Source organism: Leuciscus leuciscus (genome assembly GCF_965113295.1).
Source record: "Leuciscus leuciscus genome assembly, chromosome: 5".
Classification (NCBI taxonomy): Eukaryota; Metazoa; Chordata; class Actinopteri; order Cypriniformes; family Leuciscidae; genus Leuciscus; species Leuciscus leuciscus.
The window spans coordinates 31589983-31608529 of record NC_138729.1 but is presented as its reverse complement, the minus strand read 5'-3'; the positions used below and the strand labels follow the sequence as shown (position 1 = coordinate 31608529).

Here is an 18547-nt window from a genome sequence, read left to right as displayed (position 1 = left end):
CATTTATCAATAATATCCATTTCTGATAATCCCAGGTGGCAGGTCATTCCCTCAACATCGGATCAACATCGAAGGCCAAGGCTTCACATTGCACGGCCACAGCATAAGGATGTCGTTACCTCGACAAAATGTTCTTGTGGCCATGACATATTATCACATTCCCACAAGTTAATATGTCGAGGCCACGACAAAACTAAGTGAACCGAACATGTCCCCTCCCAGTCACTGTATGCTTTAGACATAACCAAGCAAATGTGACTACTTAATGACTACAATGCTTATTTTTCGATAGAAATGGAATAATAATCAATTTACTCCTATCAGTTTCTCCATCAGGTGCAATTAAAAACCCACAAGTTCTCTTCATCTGGTTGGTTTTTGAAGGTATTTATAAATGTCCATTGAGAGAGCTGTAAGAATGACTGACAATCAAACAAAGCTCCAGGAAGGGAAAATCATCACATAAACTTTTTAAATGCATACAAAAGTAAGAAATATAATGGTGAGTGACTGAGAGAGAGAAATTGAATGAGGCATTGAAGAGCACATACAGCAATGTGTCTGAATGGAGAAAAGGTGATGAAATGAAAGAGGGGCATTCAAGCCACTCCATATCAGATTTCTGTTGGAATTATAAAGGTTCTTCAACACATCTTCAACCTGTACAGGTGTGCACAGCAGGTCAGCTTTGTTCTTTCAGCTTTGATGTTATCTGCTTTCAGACTCATGCTGAGTAAGAACTGTCATAGACTTCAGTGATGCTGCTTTTATGATGACAAAGCATTTTCATCTGCTCTCTTTGAAAAACCCCATATGCTTTGAATGCTGGTTACAGGTGACCAGGTGTGATGCGACAAGCTCTGGTAACAAGACCTCTTCCATGTAACAAGGCCTCTTCCATGTCAATCCCAGTTTTTCAACAATCAACGTACAGTATATTAAACATCAAACATGGATTAGAGATTGATTAGAAACATTAGGTATACAAAATGCTGCTATAAACTGTAAAAATAATGCACATTGCTGGAAACGGCTCACCACTGTATAGCCACCATAGACATTTAGGGGACAAGTCCTCCCCAATAATCAGATATGGCCAAATTGCCCCCACCAATATTGGATATTATTGATGTTGCTGTCCTGCACTCCATTACACACAACTCTCATAGTTGTTAGGAAACAAAACAATTCTGCCCCTTCAAAATGATAGTGATGGTCAATCAAATCAAAGAAGGTGGGCTCTTCACAGATGCTGAACACTTCAGTTTTAACAGTAAAAGAGTACGAGGTAAGAAGTAGCTAAACATTTAATATTTAACTGTTTTACGATAGAAATGTTAAGTGACAGTAATATCCAGTGATGCAAACTATTCTATACTATACTAACTTTTTTGTCAGATTTAAGCTTTGAATTGAACATAGACTATACAGTACTATTTATGTAATTATTTGAATGTAATTCGTAATTTAATGTTAAAGACAAGAAAAATTAACAGCCATTTTCGGCATATTAGGTATACAATTAAGAGTGAATTTGAGCACATTTTAAAATGAAAATATTATAAATAAAAATGACCATACATTTTGTGACATTTGTCTCCCCCTCCAATGTTCGAGATATGGTTACAGCCTTGGTTGGAATCGTAGCTTCTTGGTATCTCATATATGTTAATTAAGTAGTCAACCTTTGGCATTGCAGTCCCTGCATCCAAATATGTCTGCTATACGAAAAACATTATGTCAAAATGAGTAGTATGTCCAAAGTCAACATGTCTGATACATTTCATCCAGATTGTATTCATACTATGCAGAACCTGATTTTACCAATTGTGATATGTTCCTGGATTAACATCTTTGTTGACCCTGGGACAACATTCCAATCAACCAATCAGATTTGAGGGACAAGTTTACAGTTTATGTCAATTTTAGACTTAAAACCAGGGTTAGGTGCTTCTACACCAGTGTTATTCAATTATCATTTCCCTCTGATTTTAGGAAGAAGTTATGGGTAGGTTTAGGGGTAGGGATATGGTTAGGAATACATTTACGGACAGGTATGTCAGGTTAAATCAGGACGTGCTAATACTACACACATGCATATGTTACATACTTCATTAACGATGGAGAAGTCATCAAATGCAGCACATTTTCTGGTTTCCAACAAGAATATTGCATTGGCTTTGGCTGTTGATCTATGATCAGGTCTAATGTCTTGGTTGAGTTTGCCATATGATTATAGGTTGCGGAATTTCTAGATGATGTCTAGCCACTTCTGGAAATGGTTGATCGCATTGTAATAGTGTCTAAACAACAGTCATGTTTACATTAGGCCATCATACAATAATGAGAGAATGGAGCACTTGAGAAGCTTTTAACTTAAAACCCTCACACACACGCATTACATACTTCAGCCCTAACATACACACTTTGCACTTAGAGGTCATAAAATCACCTATTAGAGGATCCCTAGAGCTAATGCACTTACATAAATTGACTGAAACATACAGATAGCCAGCCATGCAAGTAGAAATTACATCTACTAAAACATCAAGAGCATTTCCTTGGTTCTCAGGTTGCAGCCAATGATAAAGTATATAGACACAATATACTGTATATGTCCCAATAAATCATGCTCTGATCATAATTCAGACAATCAGATTCTGTGTGGCTAACTACCTTGTCTATGTTTGCACAGAATAATTGTATAGTAATGTGATGATGACGGTCAATACTGATATTTTCCCCTCATGATGATTACACTATTAAACTTAGCAAAACACACACATGCAAGTGTAAATGTAAAATGATGCAAACACTGGCATGAAAACCATAACAGAATCAATTAGCAGTATAACATAATAATTGATATAACCGAATAACACTGTCAGACAGATAAATACACGCACCAACCAATGATTCCAACTAAAATAAGAGACTTACACACATTCTGGAATAATGAATGTAATTAAGCACAGCAATCATTAAAGAAAAAGAGAGAGACAGTACAAGCGTGTTTCATAGTAACCTCAGCCTGGTTTAATAAGAGCAATGCGGCAAAGCAAAACAAACAATAAGAAACAGAATAAAAACTAAAAAATCATATGGAAAAATAAAGACAGACAACATAACAAAAATAAATGTGGCTTGCATGCATTACATTTTTTTTTTCAAATAAATTGGATATTTCTTGTTTAAAATTTACAACGGATATAAGAAAGGGGCAATGTGCAATCAGATGGTCATTACCACAAAATAAACCCCAACAGAGAGAAGAGGGCCGCGATGTGAAACGTATTACACGGCTACTTACTAAATAAATAAACAGACATGAAATATTGATTCGTTTAAATTATTTTATTATGTGAGAAGACAGAGAGCGTGGAGAGTCCAGGATCGACCTTTCTATGTTTATTTTTGTGGTACTTTCTGAATAATTATGTAAATGATAAAAAAAAAAACATGGAAATATTGATTTGAGATGACAATTGGAGATGTAATATTTTACTGCCTTTTAGAAACTGTGAAGAAACAGAACACATTCACAGAGTGGTCAGTGTTGTCCTGGACAGAAATATCAGAATGAGTGACTAACCAAACCGAATCAAGTATTACAGAGCGCAATGTAGGTACTCTTATGCAAGAGGCAATTATGAGATTATGCTAAATTTTTATCTTCAACACAAAAAAAAATTCTTACCAATACTAATGTCATAACATCATGGTCATACAGTCAAAGTGGTGATCAAAAATCCAGGATAATTCATAACCTAATTTAAACCCGAAAATAAAGTTTTGGGATTTTGAAAAATGTAAAACAACAACAACAACAACAACAACAAAACGATCCAAATACTAAGAAATTCTGAGATTCATATGCGTTTTTCGAAACTTTCAAAACAATGAAGTTATTATGCTGATAACATAATTTATAATAACAATAAATGCATTTTCATTAGTGGTCTCAGACGTTTGGAAGCCACTGTAGCTTTAGATACTTAAGAACAACGGCACATGCAGTAACAAATGCCCTTCTCTCTCCTTTTCTCACACACATTTACATTCTCCATCTGCCGCGCATGATAATGCATGTGGTTTTGTGACATGGTTCTATCTGACACAAGGTCACCCATTTCCTTCTACCCACAAACCTCTTGCACGTTTCACATAGGAAGTAACATCTAGTGTGGTATTAAGCCACTTCCTCCATGCAATAATATCTAGGAGAGACAGACACCTCTGAAAAGTAACACACCCACACCAACTCAATACAGTACGTGTTTGACCAGTCGAAACACTGAATAATATAAATGAAGCTTTACTTGTGGCTATTTAACCTATTGCAAAGCTCCTGCTGCTGTAGGGTGAGATTATGTTTATGTGAACTTCATCTCAAGAACAATTTAATTACAAAGATGTACAAATCTCATTTGATGTAACAGACCGAACCACTGATGTATAACACAGACATATAAGAAATCAAGGAGCAACACGAAGCTTCTGCGTTCACAGCAGTGCACAGGCAAAGACAAATAGATTAGAAGGAAGAAGAAGAAGAAGAAGAAGGAGGAGGTAGAATATGTACATTCAGAAGAGCTCAAATATGACAGTCCTCACCAGTTCAACTGATCCATAGTGTTTCCGGCTGAACTCTCCTCTCCTGCACCCAAGATCCTCTGATGCTGAGCTGCAAAAACAGAGCATATAGCAATTCAAACTGATTTCATGATGTTTAGTTGCGCACAAAAAGATATTTTCATTCTCTTGGAAAGAAATGTTGAATGTTTGTGTGTTGTTTGTTATTGTAAATGTGATTTCTAACAGAGAAATTCTTTGCTATTTGACTTATCGTATGTGAACATACAGAGCACACAGACACAGCCTTTAGTTTCAATACCAGAAACCTGCATTCCAAAAAGTAGGAGCCCCTCCCACCCCACCAACCTTTGAGTGAGGTTGTTTCAAATTATTAGAGCGAGAACCGAATGCTCAGTGACTCAGCTGACGAATAGACATCACACATCTTCCCAAAACCTTAAAGAGGATCTCTCTCATTGAAAACCACTTCACAGGAAGACCATAAAGGCCCTAAAGGTGTGTCATTTCTGTGCCACTACCATCACCAAATAAAATAGTAATGTTTTCAAACAGGTTTTCCAAATTTTCCCTGCCAATAAGGATGGCCCACTATAGCAAAACAATCTCTTGCCCTATCAAGTCATTGAGGTGCCTTTTGATTATTATTAATATTAAATATATTTAGGGAAATATATATGGGAATATAACTTTAAATAATGTAACATACACACACACAAGCCCTGTCCTCCATTGGCTGGACAAACACACAGTCTCACTTAAAAACTTATACCATTGGTCGAGCCAGTGTTGGTATGTCAGGTTGAGATGCTCAAAAAAAAAAAAAAGCCATCATAAGAGCAAGTGTTTACTCTTCAGAGGCATCAACCTACGACTGTCATACTTATAGATGTCTCTGTATATTAAACTGGGATATGAAATAGTATTAAAAAAATACAAACCACCTTTAATAATGCTGCTGTTTTAGCTAACTACTTGTGATTCTGGCGAACTGATATGCAGTACTCCTCAAATTATTTTCTTTTTCATAATATGTGCTTTATCGAAGACAGCATCTCCTCTGACTAAGGTTTAAAGAATGTACAGTATATGCTGAGCCACATGAATGCCTACATTTATTATAGCCATTTCACTTCAAGTGCAATGTAAATAGTGCATGTGAGCAAACACATTTCCTCTGTGTGAGGGCTATCATTATGTTTCCATTAGTGCAGAATGCAGCTAAGAATGTCTTTACGGACAACAGAAGAGATACTGCGCATGCTGTGATAAGATATAACCAGGTGGAATCTGCAGACATGGTTTGCATTTTTGAGCAGGATTTAAATATTGAAAAATGTGTTTAACAACTCTTATTTGTAGCTAAAATTGGCCAAAATATTTTATAAATTAAATAATAAATTAAATCCTGAATTCTGCAGATCCAGTGTGGTCATGGTTATACACAATGTTGAACTTGCAAGTGCACATGCATTCTTTATGTGGCTTCAGAAGAAGTTTAAACATAGATGCCTCTATGCACCTCTGATATGCACAATGGCTCTCAGATGGGGTAAGGAAGATGGTTAATTGAAAGAGGGGGGAAAATTAAACGAGATAAAAGGTCGACTTCAGAAATGCCCTCATAATCCTGTCAGACTGACCCACTCTTGCATTACCGTCAGATACTAGAAGCATGTCTTTGACTGAGAGCATTTAAAGACAAATGCACAAGTGATTCTAGAGTACAAGAAAGGAGTGGCTCATCACTAGATGACTTACTGTGGCACGGGGCTGAAAGAAAGTTGCTTTACTAAATTCAGAAATACTACCCTAGATGAGAATACAGTTAACAGATGAGGACATAAAGGCATCTTAAGATGCAGAACGTCTTATTGTTTCATATCTTCAAACAAACCTTTCATTGTCGCTCATGATTGAATGGTTCTGTTGATAAAAAGAAGAAGAATCTGAAAGATGTCACAAAAATGAGATCATTTTTACGAAAAGAAATCCTAAATGGTAGTGACCGGCAGATGAACGTGTTTGAGATTATGATAATGATGACAGCAACAGCATGACATAATTAGCGTAGCCATTACCCTCTGGGGATACTTAGAAACCAAATACGGTCAAGTTTGTTAACAGTAATCACTCCTGTTATGCATCTGCAATAATAATTTAGTGATAATGATCTGGCATGATATCATGTTTCCAATGATGCACAGCTCAATGCCTCAGACATTTTCAGACCACGCATCTCTGATGTCTTGCCATATGACCGAAGAAAAGGTTACTAGTGATGCTGACACACAGTCTGACAACCAACATCTGACATCGCAATCATTAACAACAAAATTGCACTCTGAGCTCCGACTTTCTTATTATGCGCCAACACTGCTGTAGGAAAAAGCAATGGCACTGTTAAAACAGATTAATATAATTAAGCCACCAATAACTGCAACGATAGTTCAGGGACCTTGCCGTTGGAGAATATGTGCGATAAATCTGGATAACAGAGATAAACATACAGTATTGGAGAGAAATAAATAATGTAAGAGAAAGTCACTTATTTTAATTGAAAGATGAACACAACTTAAAGTATTTTTCTGGGATTGGTGGTGATAATTCAGTAGCAGGCTAGCTGAAATATGAGTCTGTATTTATATGAATTATATGGTGAGTTTAAAGAGCGCTGACACATGATCTGTCATTCTGTGCTGAGTGTTAGGCCTATGTGAGTGGATTTGTTTTGTAAAAAAAAATGCTGTTGCTGTAAAGATGTGTAATACACTTCTGCTACATTTAGCTGGGACATGTCAACAGGTGGAGTTGTGCTTTTTTTGTCCTGTACTCATTTGAGGTTACATTAGTTGTCATGTAAATAATTGCAGAGTGACATCACACTCGCTTCAAATTACCTCAGATTCAATGCGGTGCTCGGGAAAACCACCTGCTATGATTGCGAATGCCTCACAAATGTCACAACACTTTACCATGACAAGGAATACACTATACTGTCTTAAAATGAACAGCAAATTAATATTTAGGTCGTTCCTCTTTTCTTTCATATTTTAATCAGAGAAAACATCATGTTTAGGGTGACACCAGTCACTGTGGTGCATGGATGTCCATTCTACCGAGGCATTCGCATGAATAATTTACTGTTTTTCCGCACTAGTATATCCCACTACACGGTGCATGGGAAAGTCTAAAACATTGTGTTTCATCAGGACTGTATCCTACAGGTTAAGACAAAACAGTGACTTTTTCCTCTTCCCCACCTGAATTTACTCTGAACACTTGCGATGCAAAGACTCGTGTGGACTATGTATGTACAAATATTACTGCAGTACTGAAGATAAATAAGAGCACAGCTTCTTCTTAAAGACACAGTTCACACAGTGAACTGAAAATTCTGTTATTTACTCACTCTCGTGTTGTTTCAAATCTGTAGGCCTATATGACTTCTGATCACAGAACGAGATGTTAAACAAAATGAGTTAGGCTACTCCATACAATGAAAGTGAATGATGACTGAGACTGTAATTCTGCTTTACATCTGACAGGAAAAAAGTCATACGGGGTTTAGAACAATGAGGGTGAGTAAATGATGACATAATTTTCGGTGAAGTGTTCCTTTAAGATTACTAAACCGCAATTATTATTAAGACACAAACACACACACACACACACACACACACACACACACACACACACATACATACATACATACATTTAGAATATTTAAAATATAAGCTTGAAATAACAGTAAAAAGAAAAATGAATGATTTAAGTTGCAAGTGCATATTTCCAAAATCCGCATCTAATATGTTGATTGATCACTCCTGGAAGGGAGCCGCTTGTTGCACGTTGAAATGAGATGTGTGTTGAGTAGTAAGCTATAACCCCTGATACTGCTGCAATGACTGTGTCATAATAACCCACACACACCAACATCTGATACTGAATATCTCGTTTTAAATATCAATATTTATAAACATGAAATAGAGTAACTGAATGATTTACCGTTGGTTGAAACTCAACAGTTTGTTCGCTGCAGGGTCTGCAGCGCTCATGGCCCCATGCGATGTTATTTTTTCCCGCAGTCCAAGTTCTTCTGTCCCTCGCCTTTTTCTTACTCTTCTCTTTCAAAGAGACAGATTAGGAACCATCATTTCCCCTACAGCTGCGCGTGCTGCTGTATCCCTTCATTACGCTGCCTTTTTAGTGGGCTATTGGTAGTAGCGCGTTTCTGCCGGACGGCGGTCGCTTTCTTTAATACACCTGATGGACGCAGTGGTTAGATTCATATGGACACACAGGACACACCTCACGCGTAACTGAACATTCAAGAAACAGATTCTCCTGGACTGGAGCGCCGTGCTCGTGACCGAGAAAGTCAGGTGGGGAGCTTGTCAACGACCGCATATTCTCTCAGCAGTAGAGCCGTTGCAAAATGATAAAAGACGAGAAAATATTGAAGTAGCCTAGCTCATAAATGAGCAGCGACGGACACAACACATCATCAGGGTACACCACACCAAATTAATGCTAGGCTATACATCAAATGCAAAGAATAATAACAGCAACAAAAAACTTTTAAAATCAAATCAAAATAAATGTGATTGTTCATGCAGTTAAGTCAAATACCAAGGCGACTCATATGATAATTTATATAGCCTGCGCATATTAAAACATAATTTTAACAATAATTTACCATGAAAGCCTAGGCTATATTTTGCTGTTAAGTAAAATATACATTTTATTTTTTACACAAACTAAAATACTTATTTTTTTTGTATTTACTTGTATTTAATTTTTTGACTTGAAAAGGAATCTTGTAGTTAACCAATTAATATGTAGCCCCCCCCCCCCCCCCCCCCCCCCCCCCTCTCTCTCTCTCTCTCTCTCTCTCTCTTACATACAGAAACACTTGGTGAAATGTTTTAATTGGAATATTTAATTGCCTTTGTGGCAAAGTGATTTAAAGGGTGAAAGATTATTATTAATTGAGTGCATTCACTGAAATACCGAGCATCTTTTTATTAGCAAAATGTCCTTCTGTGTCTGTTAGTTTTGCTGTCAACATAATTTCTGAGGCATTTACAGGCACTGCCTATGGTGCATTGAACAGCATGTAACGTAGGGCTGCTCGATTATGGAAAAAATCATAATCACGATTATTTTGGTCAATATTGAAATCACGATTATGTAACACGATTATTTCACATGACTGGGAACGTGTTGCATTTATTAAAAAGACACGGTAACACTTTACAATAATGTTAATTAGTTAACATTAGTTAATGTATTAACTAACATGAACTAACAATGAGAAAAACATTTGTTACAGTATTTATTAATCTTTTTTAATGCTAGTTAATAAAAATACAGCTGTTCATTGTTTGTTCATGTTAGTTTACAGTGCATTAACTAATGTTAACAAATACAACCTTTCATTTTAATAACGTATTAGTAAATGGTGAAATTAATATTAACTAAGATGCTGTAGAATTATTGTTCATTATTAGTTAATCTTAACAAAGGTAAGTTAGTTATAATGCTAATTAATGAACCTTATTGTAAAGTGTCACCAAACACACCTTTCAACAATTCTTAAAAAATCGAAATTTGAACATTGATTGTACTTTTTGAACTATTAAAATAAATAATGTAACAGATAATAGGCTCCTTCAATGAGTATTTTAATAATTCCCGCAGATCTAGCACTTATAATGCGGGAACTCAGCGCGTGAGTGTTCAGCGGCGCCGCGTGTCTCTCTCTCTCTCTCTCTCTCTCTGTCTCTCAAAATGCGCTGGACAAGGCAAGCGTCGAAACTACACTCTCGCGTTTGAGTCGGGACATGATGGAATTGTCACTTGTACAATCGGGCCAGCATTACATCGTAACTAAAGTTTATCATTTTCACTTCTTTTTAAGTCTTATCAGTTTAAACATTCAAGCTGAGAGAGTTTACGGCATAGGGAAGGGCAGATGTGCGCGTGTCATTCAGAACACAAGACAAAATAAGAGCGTTCTTTCAAAACAGAAAATGGCAAAATAATCGTTTTTACTCGATTATACTATTTTGGTGATTGTTGGGAGCAAAAATCGAAATTGAAATCGAAATTCAATTAATTGCACAGCCCTAATGTAACGGTACCCGAGATCATCATGCTGTTGAGCTAGACAACTTCTCCTCATGACACTCATTTACATTAGAAAGATTCCGACTTGCATGATTTTAAATAATGTCACAATTTTAAATAATGTCACAATTTTAAATAATGCCATGATTTTAAATGATGTCGCTGTGACTTACAGCTGCTTTATCATGTAAATGAATAACTGTTGTCACCAGCTTTGTATGCAAACACATTTTGAGTCCATGCAAATGAGGATAATTTTTCCACTGGGTTTTATTTCAAAAGGCAGAGCATTAGCCATATGTGTTTGCATGCATGTGAGATGTGAATGTGTGCATGTTTTGACATCTGTCTCCAAGGACACTACGTACTTTGCATTCACAAAATGGACTGAGAACAGCAACCACTAATGAAAAGCATCCCTCCTGCTGTTTATGTGTTTCTAGACAGTGTTTTTTGCCCTTATGATCTCATAACCTTCATTCTTCTTTCCACTGTCTATCCATAATCCTCCTGTCTAGCACAGAAGTAAGGGGTGCAATGAGGTCATTGTTCACACAATAACCTTTTCTTCTCATTTAATCTCTCTCTCTCTCTTGACTCACCCTCACTGTCTGATGATGTCACACATAGTTTAAATGAGATAGCGAGACAGAAAGAAAGACTTGCGTATATTAAGGAATATAAGAATCCTGAGATATGCAATAGGAAGTGAGCAGATATTTAATTTCAGACTGTTTATTACTCTTCATAATTATTACTTGTAGAACAGCATGTTAGTAGCCAAACTGAGGCTACGTCTACATTAATCCGGATAGATTTGAAAACAGAGTGTTTGTTTCAAACCGCTCTCGTTCTCTGTCCACACTAGTGTTTTCAAGTGTTTTCCAAAAGTTTCTTGTCCACACTGAATGCCGTAAAATGCTATATTAATCTTATGCGTAAACCCTCATAAAAGCTCAGATGACACAGACAGAACAATACATAATCAAGTTATTTTGTAATTCTTATGGTAGGATCATTTTATTTAGCAAAATATCTCACCATTCATTGATGCGTCCAGGCCGCACTCACTCACCATTCTATGTTTGGTCTAAAACGCAACTGCTCTCATGTTTTGCATCAGGACTGTGATATGAAGAATGTGCAAAGTAACATTTTAGCAACTGTGTGAAAGTGAAAGTACATAGACACAATACCGGTATAAACATGAATATCTATGGGTTCAATTTGCGTCACACGACTAAACTTACGTCATCGGTTTTAAATACCTCTAAATAATAATTTAAAAAAACGCTTCGTTTTTGTTGCTAAAAACGCTGTCTCAGTGTGGACAGAAGGCTTAAGCGGAGAGAAAAAGATGTGTTTTCAAACGAAAATGTATTAGTGTGGACAAGGCCTGAGGCTTGCAGTAACAAACTCCAACACAAAAGTAACATAAGCAGCGTATCTGGTATGCAAGTCCCTCCCTGATGACATCACAGGTAGTAATGGGATGATTGGAAGAGGTAATGATGTGTTTTATGTGAAATTTTATGAGATGATATTTTTAAGTGTAAGGACAACACAATTAATTATTAAATGAATCAATATATAAAGGAATTTGAATGACTTTATGCAATCCACTTGGGGGAAAAAAGCACTGAAAACAGGCAAAGTTATAAAAGAACTGCAAATTTGGTCTGGAAACTGATGAACAGAAGAAAATCAAACCATTTATATTTAGAATTGTACATAAAATCTAGCTGAGCATGCATGTGGTGTTTGAGTGCTGAGTAGTTTGTTTTCAGGTGTGTGTGTGTGCACAGGCTTTTGTGTGTGTTTGTAACCTAAACTCTTTTGTCTCGAGGCTTGTGGGTATTATAGCACCAAATGAAATGTGCGGTTGAGCACCTCATTGTCAACAAAAGAGTTCAAATTACAGGTGCAGTAATCACATACAGGTCCCCCACACACACACTTCACAACAATACACACGCATACACGTTACAAAAAAAAATTACACAACAGTCTAAACCATAATGACATTTTTCGACTTAAGTCGGCGTCGCACACGCAAAATCCAGATGCTAATGACTATAAACAACAGACAGGTGCAGGGTAGTCACATTAGAAACAGCTAGTCTTTGAAAAATTCAGCACACAATCACAGAGAGAACAACAGCATTCATCTCACATTGGCTCTTCCAGCTGAATAGCACATTAGACAGGACTGTGTTTGTGTAGTTGTGTCCGTGTTAAAGAGCTATGCTTTGAATGTGTGGTCAGGAAGAGTGAAGCAATTGAATACTGAAGCAGATCAAACTTTCAAAGTATGTATGGAAGAGGGGATCTTGTGAGCAAGCTGAAAAACAAATCTGTCTCACTGAAATGTGGATCATGCAAACACATTATTCTCTTCACAACATGTTTATTATACTGCATAAAAACTTTAAATGTGTCATGATTCTGCCTTCTTGTCTCTGATTTTCCCTGGTCTTGAGGCAGGATCATGACAGGCCCATGTTTTGTGTGTAAGCACATGGCCATTTGTTTGGCTGTGTGCTTGCGTTGTCTCGTCATGTAACCCCGCCCCCTTGTTATCTCATCTTGTTATCATTATTGCTTTACCTGTGTCACCTGTTCCTGATTAGTTTGCTCCCTATTTTATCCCCTTGTGTTTGCTGTCCTGTGTCGGTACATTGTCTATCCTTGTCTGATACCCTCCGTGAGTTACCTGAAGAAAGCCTTGTCTTGTTAGAAGTATTTGATCCTGTCTTTATTGTCTAAGTTTATCGTCTGAGTGTTAGTCTAGTGTTTTCTGTCTTAATAGTTCATCCTGTCTTGTTTTACCCCCTCGTGGGTTTTGTTTTCTGTTTTTGTGTAGTAATAAACCCTTGTAATGTCTGCAAATGGTCTGCGATTGGGTTCTCTCCTTCTAAACCATGACAAAATGGGCACATATAATCAATCACTTTAAAACTAATGTTTTAAAACTCTAAAAACATACTTTCAGAATGTAAAACATATATTTATTGACAGTAGAAAGATGGCTCCACAACTTTCTGACATCCAATGACTGAATTTAACAAATACATACACCTGCACACCTGCACACCTACATTTACACGCCTACCTGTTCACTATTCAGAAACTTGGCCGAAACTTTCTTAATAAAGAATGAAATGTTAGAAAAAGTGTTTCAGACTTTGCAAAGAGGCTGTTGTTGTTATTGAAAGCAATGTAAGTATAGTTTGTGAGTACATTTCACATGCTATGAGCACATTTACTGTACATACTGTTGAAGTCTTAGAGGCACAGAAGCATGAAATTCTATCTACTATAAGCACTATAGCTTCTGCATTTAGCCTCAGTGGCCACTGCAACTTCTGGTGGAGTGCAGGGTACAGAAATCTTGAGTGAAAAAAAATAATTAAGCACAAATGTATATATTGCAGAATTGTCCCACAACAGGACAAAGCAATATTGATATGATCCACCTTTTCGCTAAAGATATTAAACGCTTCTCATGTTTTAATATATTACAATGTTACATTTACTATAGTTAATATTATATATACACTGTATTATAAGAAAATACTGACAGTTTTTAGAAATATGACTAAATTGTGCTATGAGAGAATATACTGGAAGCTGAGATTTTAGCGGAAATACTGTAGGCTATAGGCAGTCGTTGAGCATAGAATCCATTAGAGAGAAGGTGGAAAATGGTCATAAATAACCAATTTCTTATGGAAGGCATTTTCTGCCAAATTTAAATAAATAAATTAAATGATTAAAATTAAAATTAAAACCAGATTAACGATTTCTTTACAGAAAACTGTACGCATAATATGTGACAAAATTGAGAATGAAATTAAATGATTTCATTTTCACGGTGACAGTGCATCATCCCTGTCAAATTGAAAAATAAAATGCAATTGGTGATTTCACATTTCATTTTCACTACAGTCTCGAGGCAAGACTGGCAATATTAAAATGAAAAGCCAAACGGAAAAAGAAACTACAAATACAGTTTTTACAATGCTCTTTATTAACGATCACGCAATAATAGTCACACAATTCAAATTCAAATGTAAATTTTCGTTTTCATTTTAATTTAATTCCTCTTTTATTTCACAGTTTTCATTTTCGTTTTCATTTTCAAAGACAACCTGCATGCAAATTCTATGTTAATGAGTGGGTGTGGCTTATTCAAGTAATGGTGCTAGAGACACGCCTTCTGTAAAGCGAAGTTGTCGACGTCCCGTGTGCATGAGTTGAATGTGTGAAACGAAATTATTTAAATGTGATTATATTGTAATCGAGGCGACGAGATATGGCGAAATCCGTTAGTGAGCTTTTGCGGGAAGCTGCCGCAGCATTAGAACGTGGAAACAACCAGCCTGACCAGCATGCGTCAAACCCTCGGCCCACTGCAGTTCCTCGGCCTGAGTCGCGGGCATCTTCAGTTGCCAGAGAAACTGTTCAGAGTAAGTATCCGGTAGGCCATGTTAGTTATGATGTTAGACTAGACCATAATCGATGAGGTTCATTCATGTATTAGGCTGTTTTGGAAATTCAACTATTTGGGTGTACAAAAGTCTTAGTAACACAATTTCTACAAAAATTATAGCCAGACATTAATACCCGCTTGCGTTAACCGAGGCAATGTTTCATATTCGCGTCGTGCCTAACAACGCCCTTCAGCCGTCATTTAATTTCATTCTCAATTTTGTCACATATTTTGCGTACAGTTTTCTGTAATGAAATCGTTAATCTGGTTTTAATTTTAATTTTAATCATTTAATTTATTTATTTAAATTTGGCTAATTGCCTTTCATAATTTCTAAGTATTGTTAATGCAAAACACCATACAGTGTAACATTAACACTAAAATGTATGATATGACCTTGAATAACAGTAGTAGACTTTGTTATATTATAAAATGAAACAATATCACACAACTACATAAAGCAGCAATTTCCCCCACATAGCTTGAGGCAATATCAGCTCCACTGCAAAGCTTCTAGCCAACATTTCTATTCTGCCTCAACATATATCATGTACTACTGCAAGATCCTTGGCAGTTCTCTTTTGTGTAAAATAGGATCCTTTTGATAAACCAAAAGATACCTTACATCAGTTTAAATTCTTTGCAGCAACAACTTGCAGAAGACAAGTACTAATTGCAGGTCTTTCCAAAAACATCAGATGGCTGGGAAAGTACAACTGTCCCTGGTTCTTCTTGCTGCTTTGTAACTATGAGGCACAACGCTGATCCAAGTACATGCCTTAGAAATAAATCTTTCTGAAACTACATTTCTATTTGCATACAAATTGAATTTGTATTTTCATACACAGAGACTTGCTTGGCATCAGCTAGTTTATGCATCTGCAACATACAAACATTAGATCTGCTCAGCTAAAGTGAAAGAATGTGTCCAAAAAACCCTGAATGGGATTTTTCTATAAAATCAATACAATCAATACAACCCTTACCTTTCAGTGTTCTGATACTTTAAGCAGATCATGGGTGAGTCTTTGACTTCTGGGGGGTTGCAGGAAAAAAAGCTCAAAATGGCAAAGTTGAAATCCTTGCAAAAGTAAAGATGTCAATCATTGAAACAACAAAAACATTATTAAAATCCTCATTGCTCATCATCAAGATCCTCGTAAGTCGACTTAAACCCATTCACTGCTCCCATCATGAATGTTATGGACCATCAGAAGATTTTTTGTAAATAAAAGTAGGCCGATAGAGCAACACAGAAATAACTGTCTGGCAGAATTCTTCTGTGAGTATTTGTTGTTGTCTGTATACCTGAGAACTAGAAATGTGTTGATAGATAATCCTGTAATACCACACCACTGATCCTCTGCTCTCTCTCACACACACACACCTTGGAGAGCAAAGATCGAGTGGGCCCAAAATCACATGAACATATTGTGTGTTTCCTTGCCAAGTACAGACTTAAGCACAGCACGATCTTTTCCCACATAGATCAGCCTTGATGTAAAGCACACTCACTGACAGCATGCTATACAAAATCAGCATTTTGCACCATCAACAAAAACACTTTCCATATTGAGTATTCCAATCATTTGCTAAATGCTGGCTTTCATGGGAACTGGTGACAGAATTTTCATTTTTGGGTGAAAACAGACAGAATAACTGAATCAATTCTAACAAAAATGTCGACTATTTAGAACTTAAAATCGATTTGCTTATAGGTTGATTTTATAATAATGTGTGACCCTGGACCACAAAACCAGTCACATGGGTAAATTTTTTGAAATTGAGATTTATACATCTCATATATAAATAAGAATAAATAAGCTTTCCATTGATGTATGGTTTGTTAGGATAGGACAATATTTGGCCGAGATACAACTTTGAAAATCTGGAATTTGAAGGTCCAAAAAAATCAAACCATTGAGAAAATCGCCTTTAAAGTTGTCCATTTATGTTCGCGATTGTGCTGCATTCACTCACAAAATTAAATGTTTTATATATTTACAGTAGGAAATGTACAAAATATCTTAATGGAACATGATCTTTACTTAATATCTTAAAGATTTTTGCCATGAAAGAAAAATTAATAATTTTGACCCATACAATGTACTGTTGGCTATTGCCACAAATATACCCGTGCGACATGTGACTAGTTTTGTGATCCAGGGTCACATATATTAATGTATGTTTACATTTTCTATTTGTACAAAGCACAATAAAAACATTACTAAAGCATCAAAATTCATTAGGACCCTTTCCTTTTAGTGGAAGAAAACAATGCAAATGCATAATTAGCAATCAAACAGCCTTTGAATAATATGCTAATAATATTGCATGATTATAGAGGCCTAAAAGTTTTTGCATTAATTTGTAATCTTTCGTTATTTAGTTAGTTATGATATGTTACCAACATTTATCAAGTAATTTAGAAATATCAATAAAGGGGTGATATTTGAGTGTAAATGTGACTTGTTTAACAGTGGCTAACTATCTATGGGAGTTATAGTGAAATCACAGCTAGAAAAAATTTGTTTTCTACATCTGACCTTTGATCTTTTTTAAGGGTGCCATCATTTATAACTGACTTCGTCCTATTAGGGTAAATTCATTTTGGCAAATTGTCTGAAATGTCACACACATTCAAATGCATTTTCACTGTCTGAAAAGTAGTGAAAAGTAGTAAAAAGGTCTTAGTGTTTCAAAAAAACATAAAAAACTCTATTAAAGTGCCACTATTATGGCATTTGAAAGGTTCCTATTTCTGTTTTGGGAGTCCCCAACAACAAGTTTACATGCATGCAAGGACAAAAAACACTTTCATTGTCTAATAATATGCATTTATTTTTACCTTAATTGCTCAACGACTCCCAAAGGATTCGCTCAACAATTCATTTTTCCAAACCCCTCCTTTGCTTGACGCTAATCTGCGGTGATTGGTCAGATGACCCAGTCAGTTGTGATTGGTATATACTGCATGCAGAGATTGTCGGAGACGGAACGCCCATCACCATTACTGGATTACGGCTTGTCAAATGTTGAAAATTGTATACAGTGTCGAAACAGACATGGCATCAATTTTTCCTTACCAATTCGAGCCAGAGTCCGAAGAGGAAACGAGTTCGCAAACACGACTGGAGCCGGACCTTTCTCAATGGTAAGTGTCAATGTAGTTTATGGCACTTCAGGCCGATGGAACAAGCAGAATCGGAGTAAGAATTTCTGATAAGTAACGTGCTGTAATCTGATTAATCTTGCTGTCTGTCGCCATTTGTTAGTTCAGTGTAACGCGTCACAGACTAATTAATTACTGATTTTTTTTAGGTCCACGTG

The 18547-nt window shown here is 36.3% G+C and overlaps 1 protein-coding gene across 8 annotated transcripts in view; it reads right to left on the bottom strand.

Annotated features, from left to right (window-relative positions):
* The window catches only part of garnl3 (GTPase activating Rap/RanGAP domain like 3), a 72686-nt gene that overhangs the window by 37662 nt on the left and 16477 nt on the right, over window positions 1-18547 (bottom strand). For 6 of the 8 annotated variants that reach the window (XM_082169017.1, XM_082169020.1, XM_082169018.1 and 3 more), the window contains exon 2: window positions 4615-4684. In XM_082169017.1, the coding sequence (XP_082025143.1) occupies window positions 4615-4684 (70 nt within the window). Of the gene's footprint in view, window positions 1-4614; window positions 4685-8601; window positions 9049-16203; window positions 17372-18547 lie in introns of those variants that run through there. The other 2 variants (XM_082169021.1, XM_082169019.1) reach the window with 2 other exon arrangements.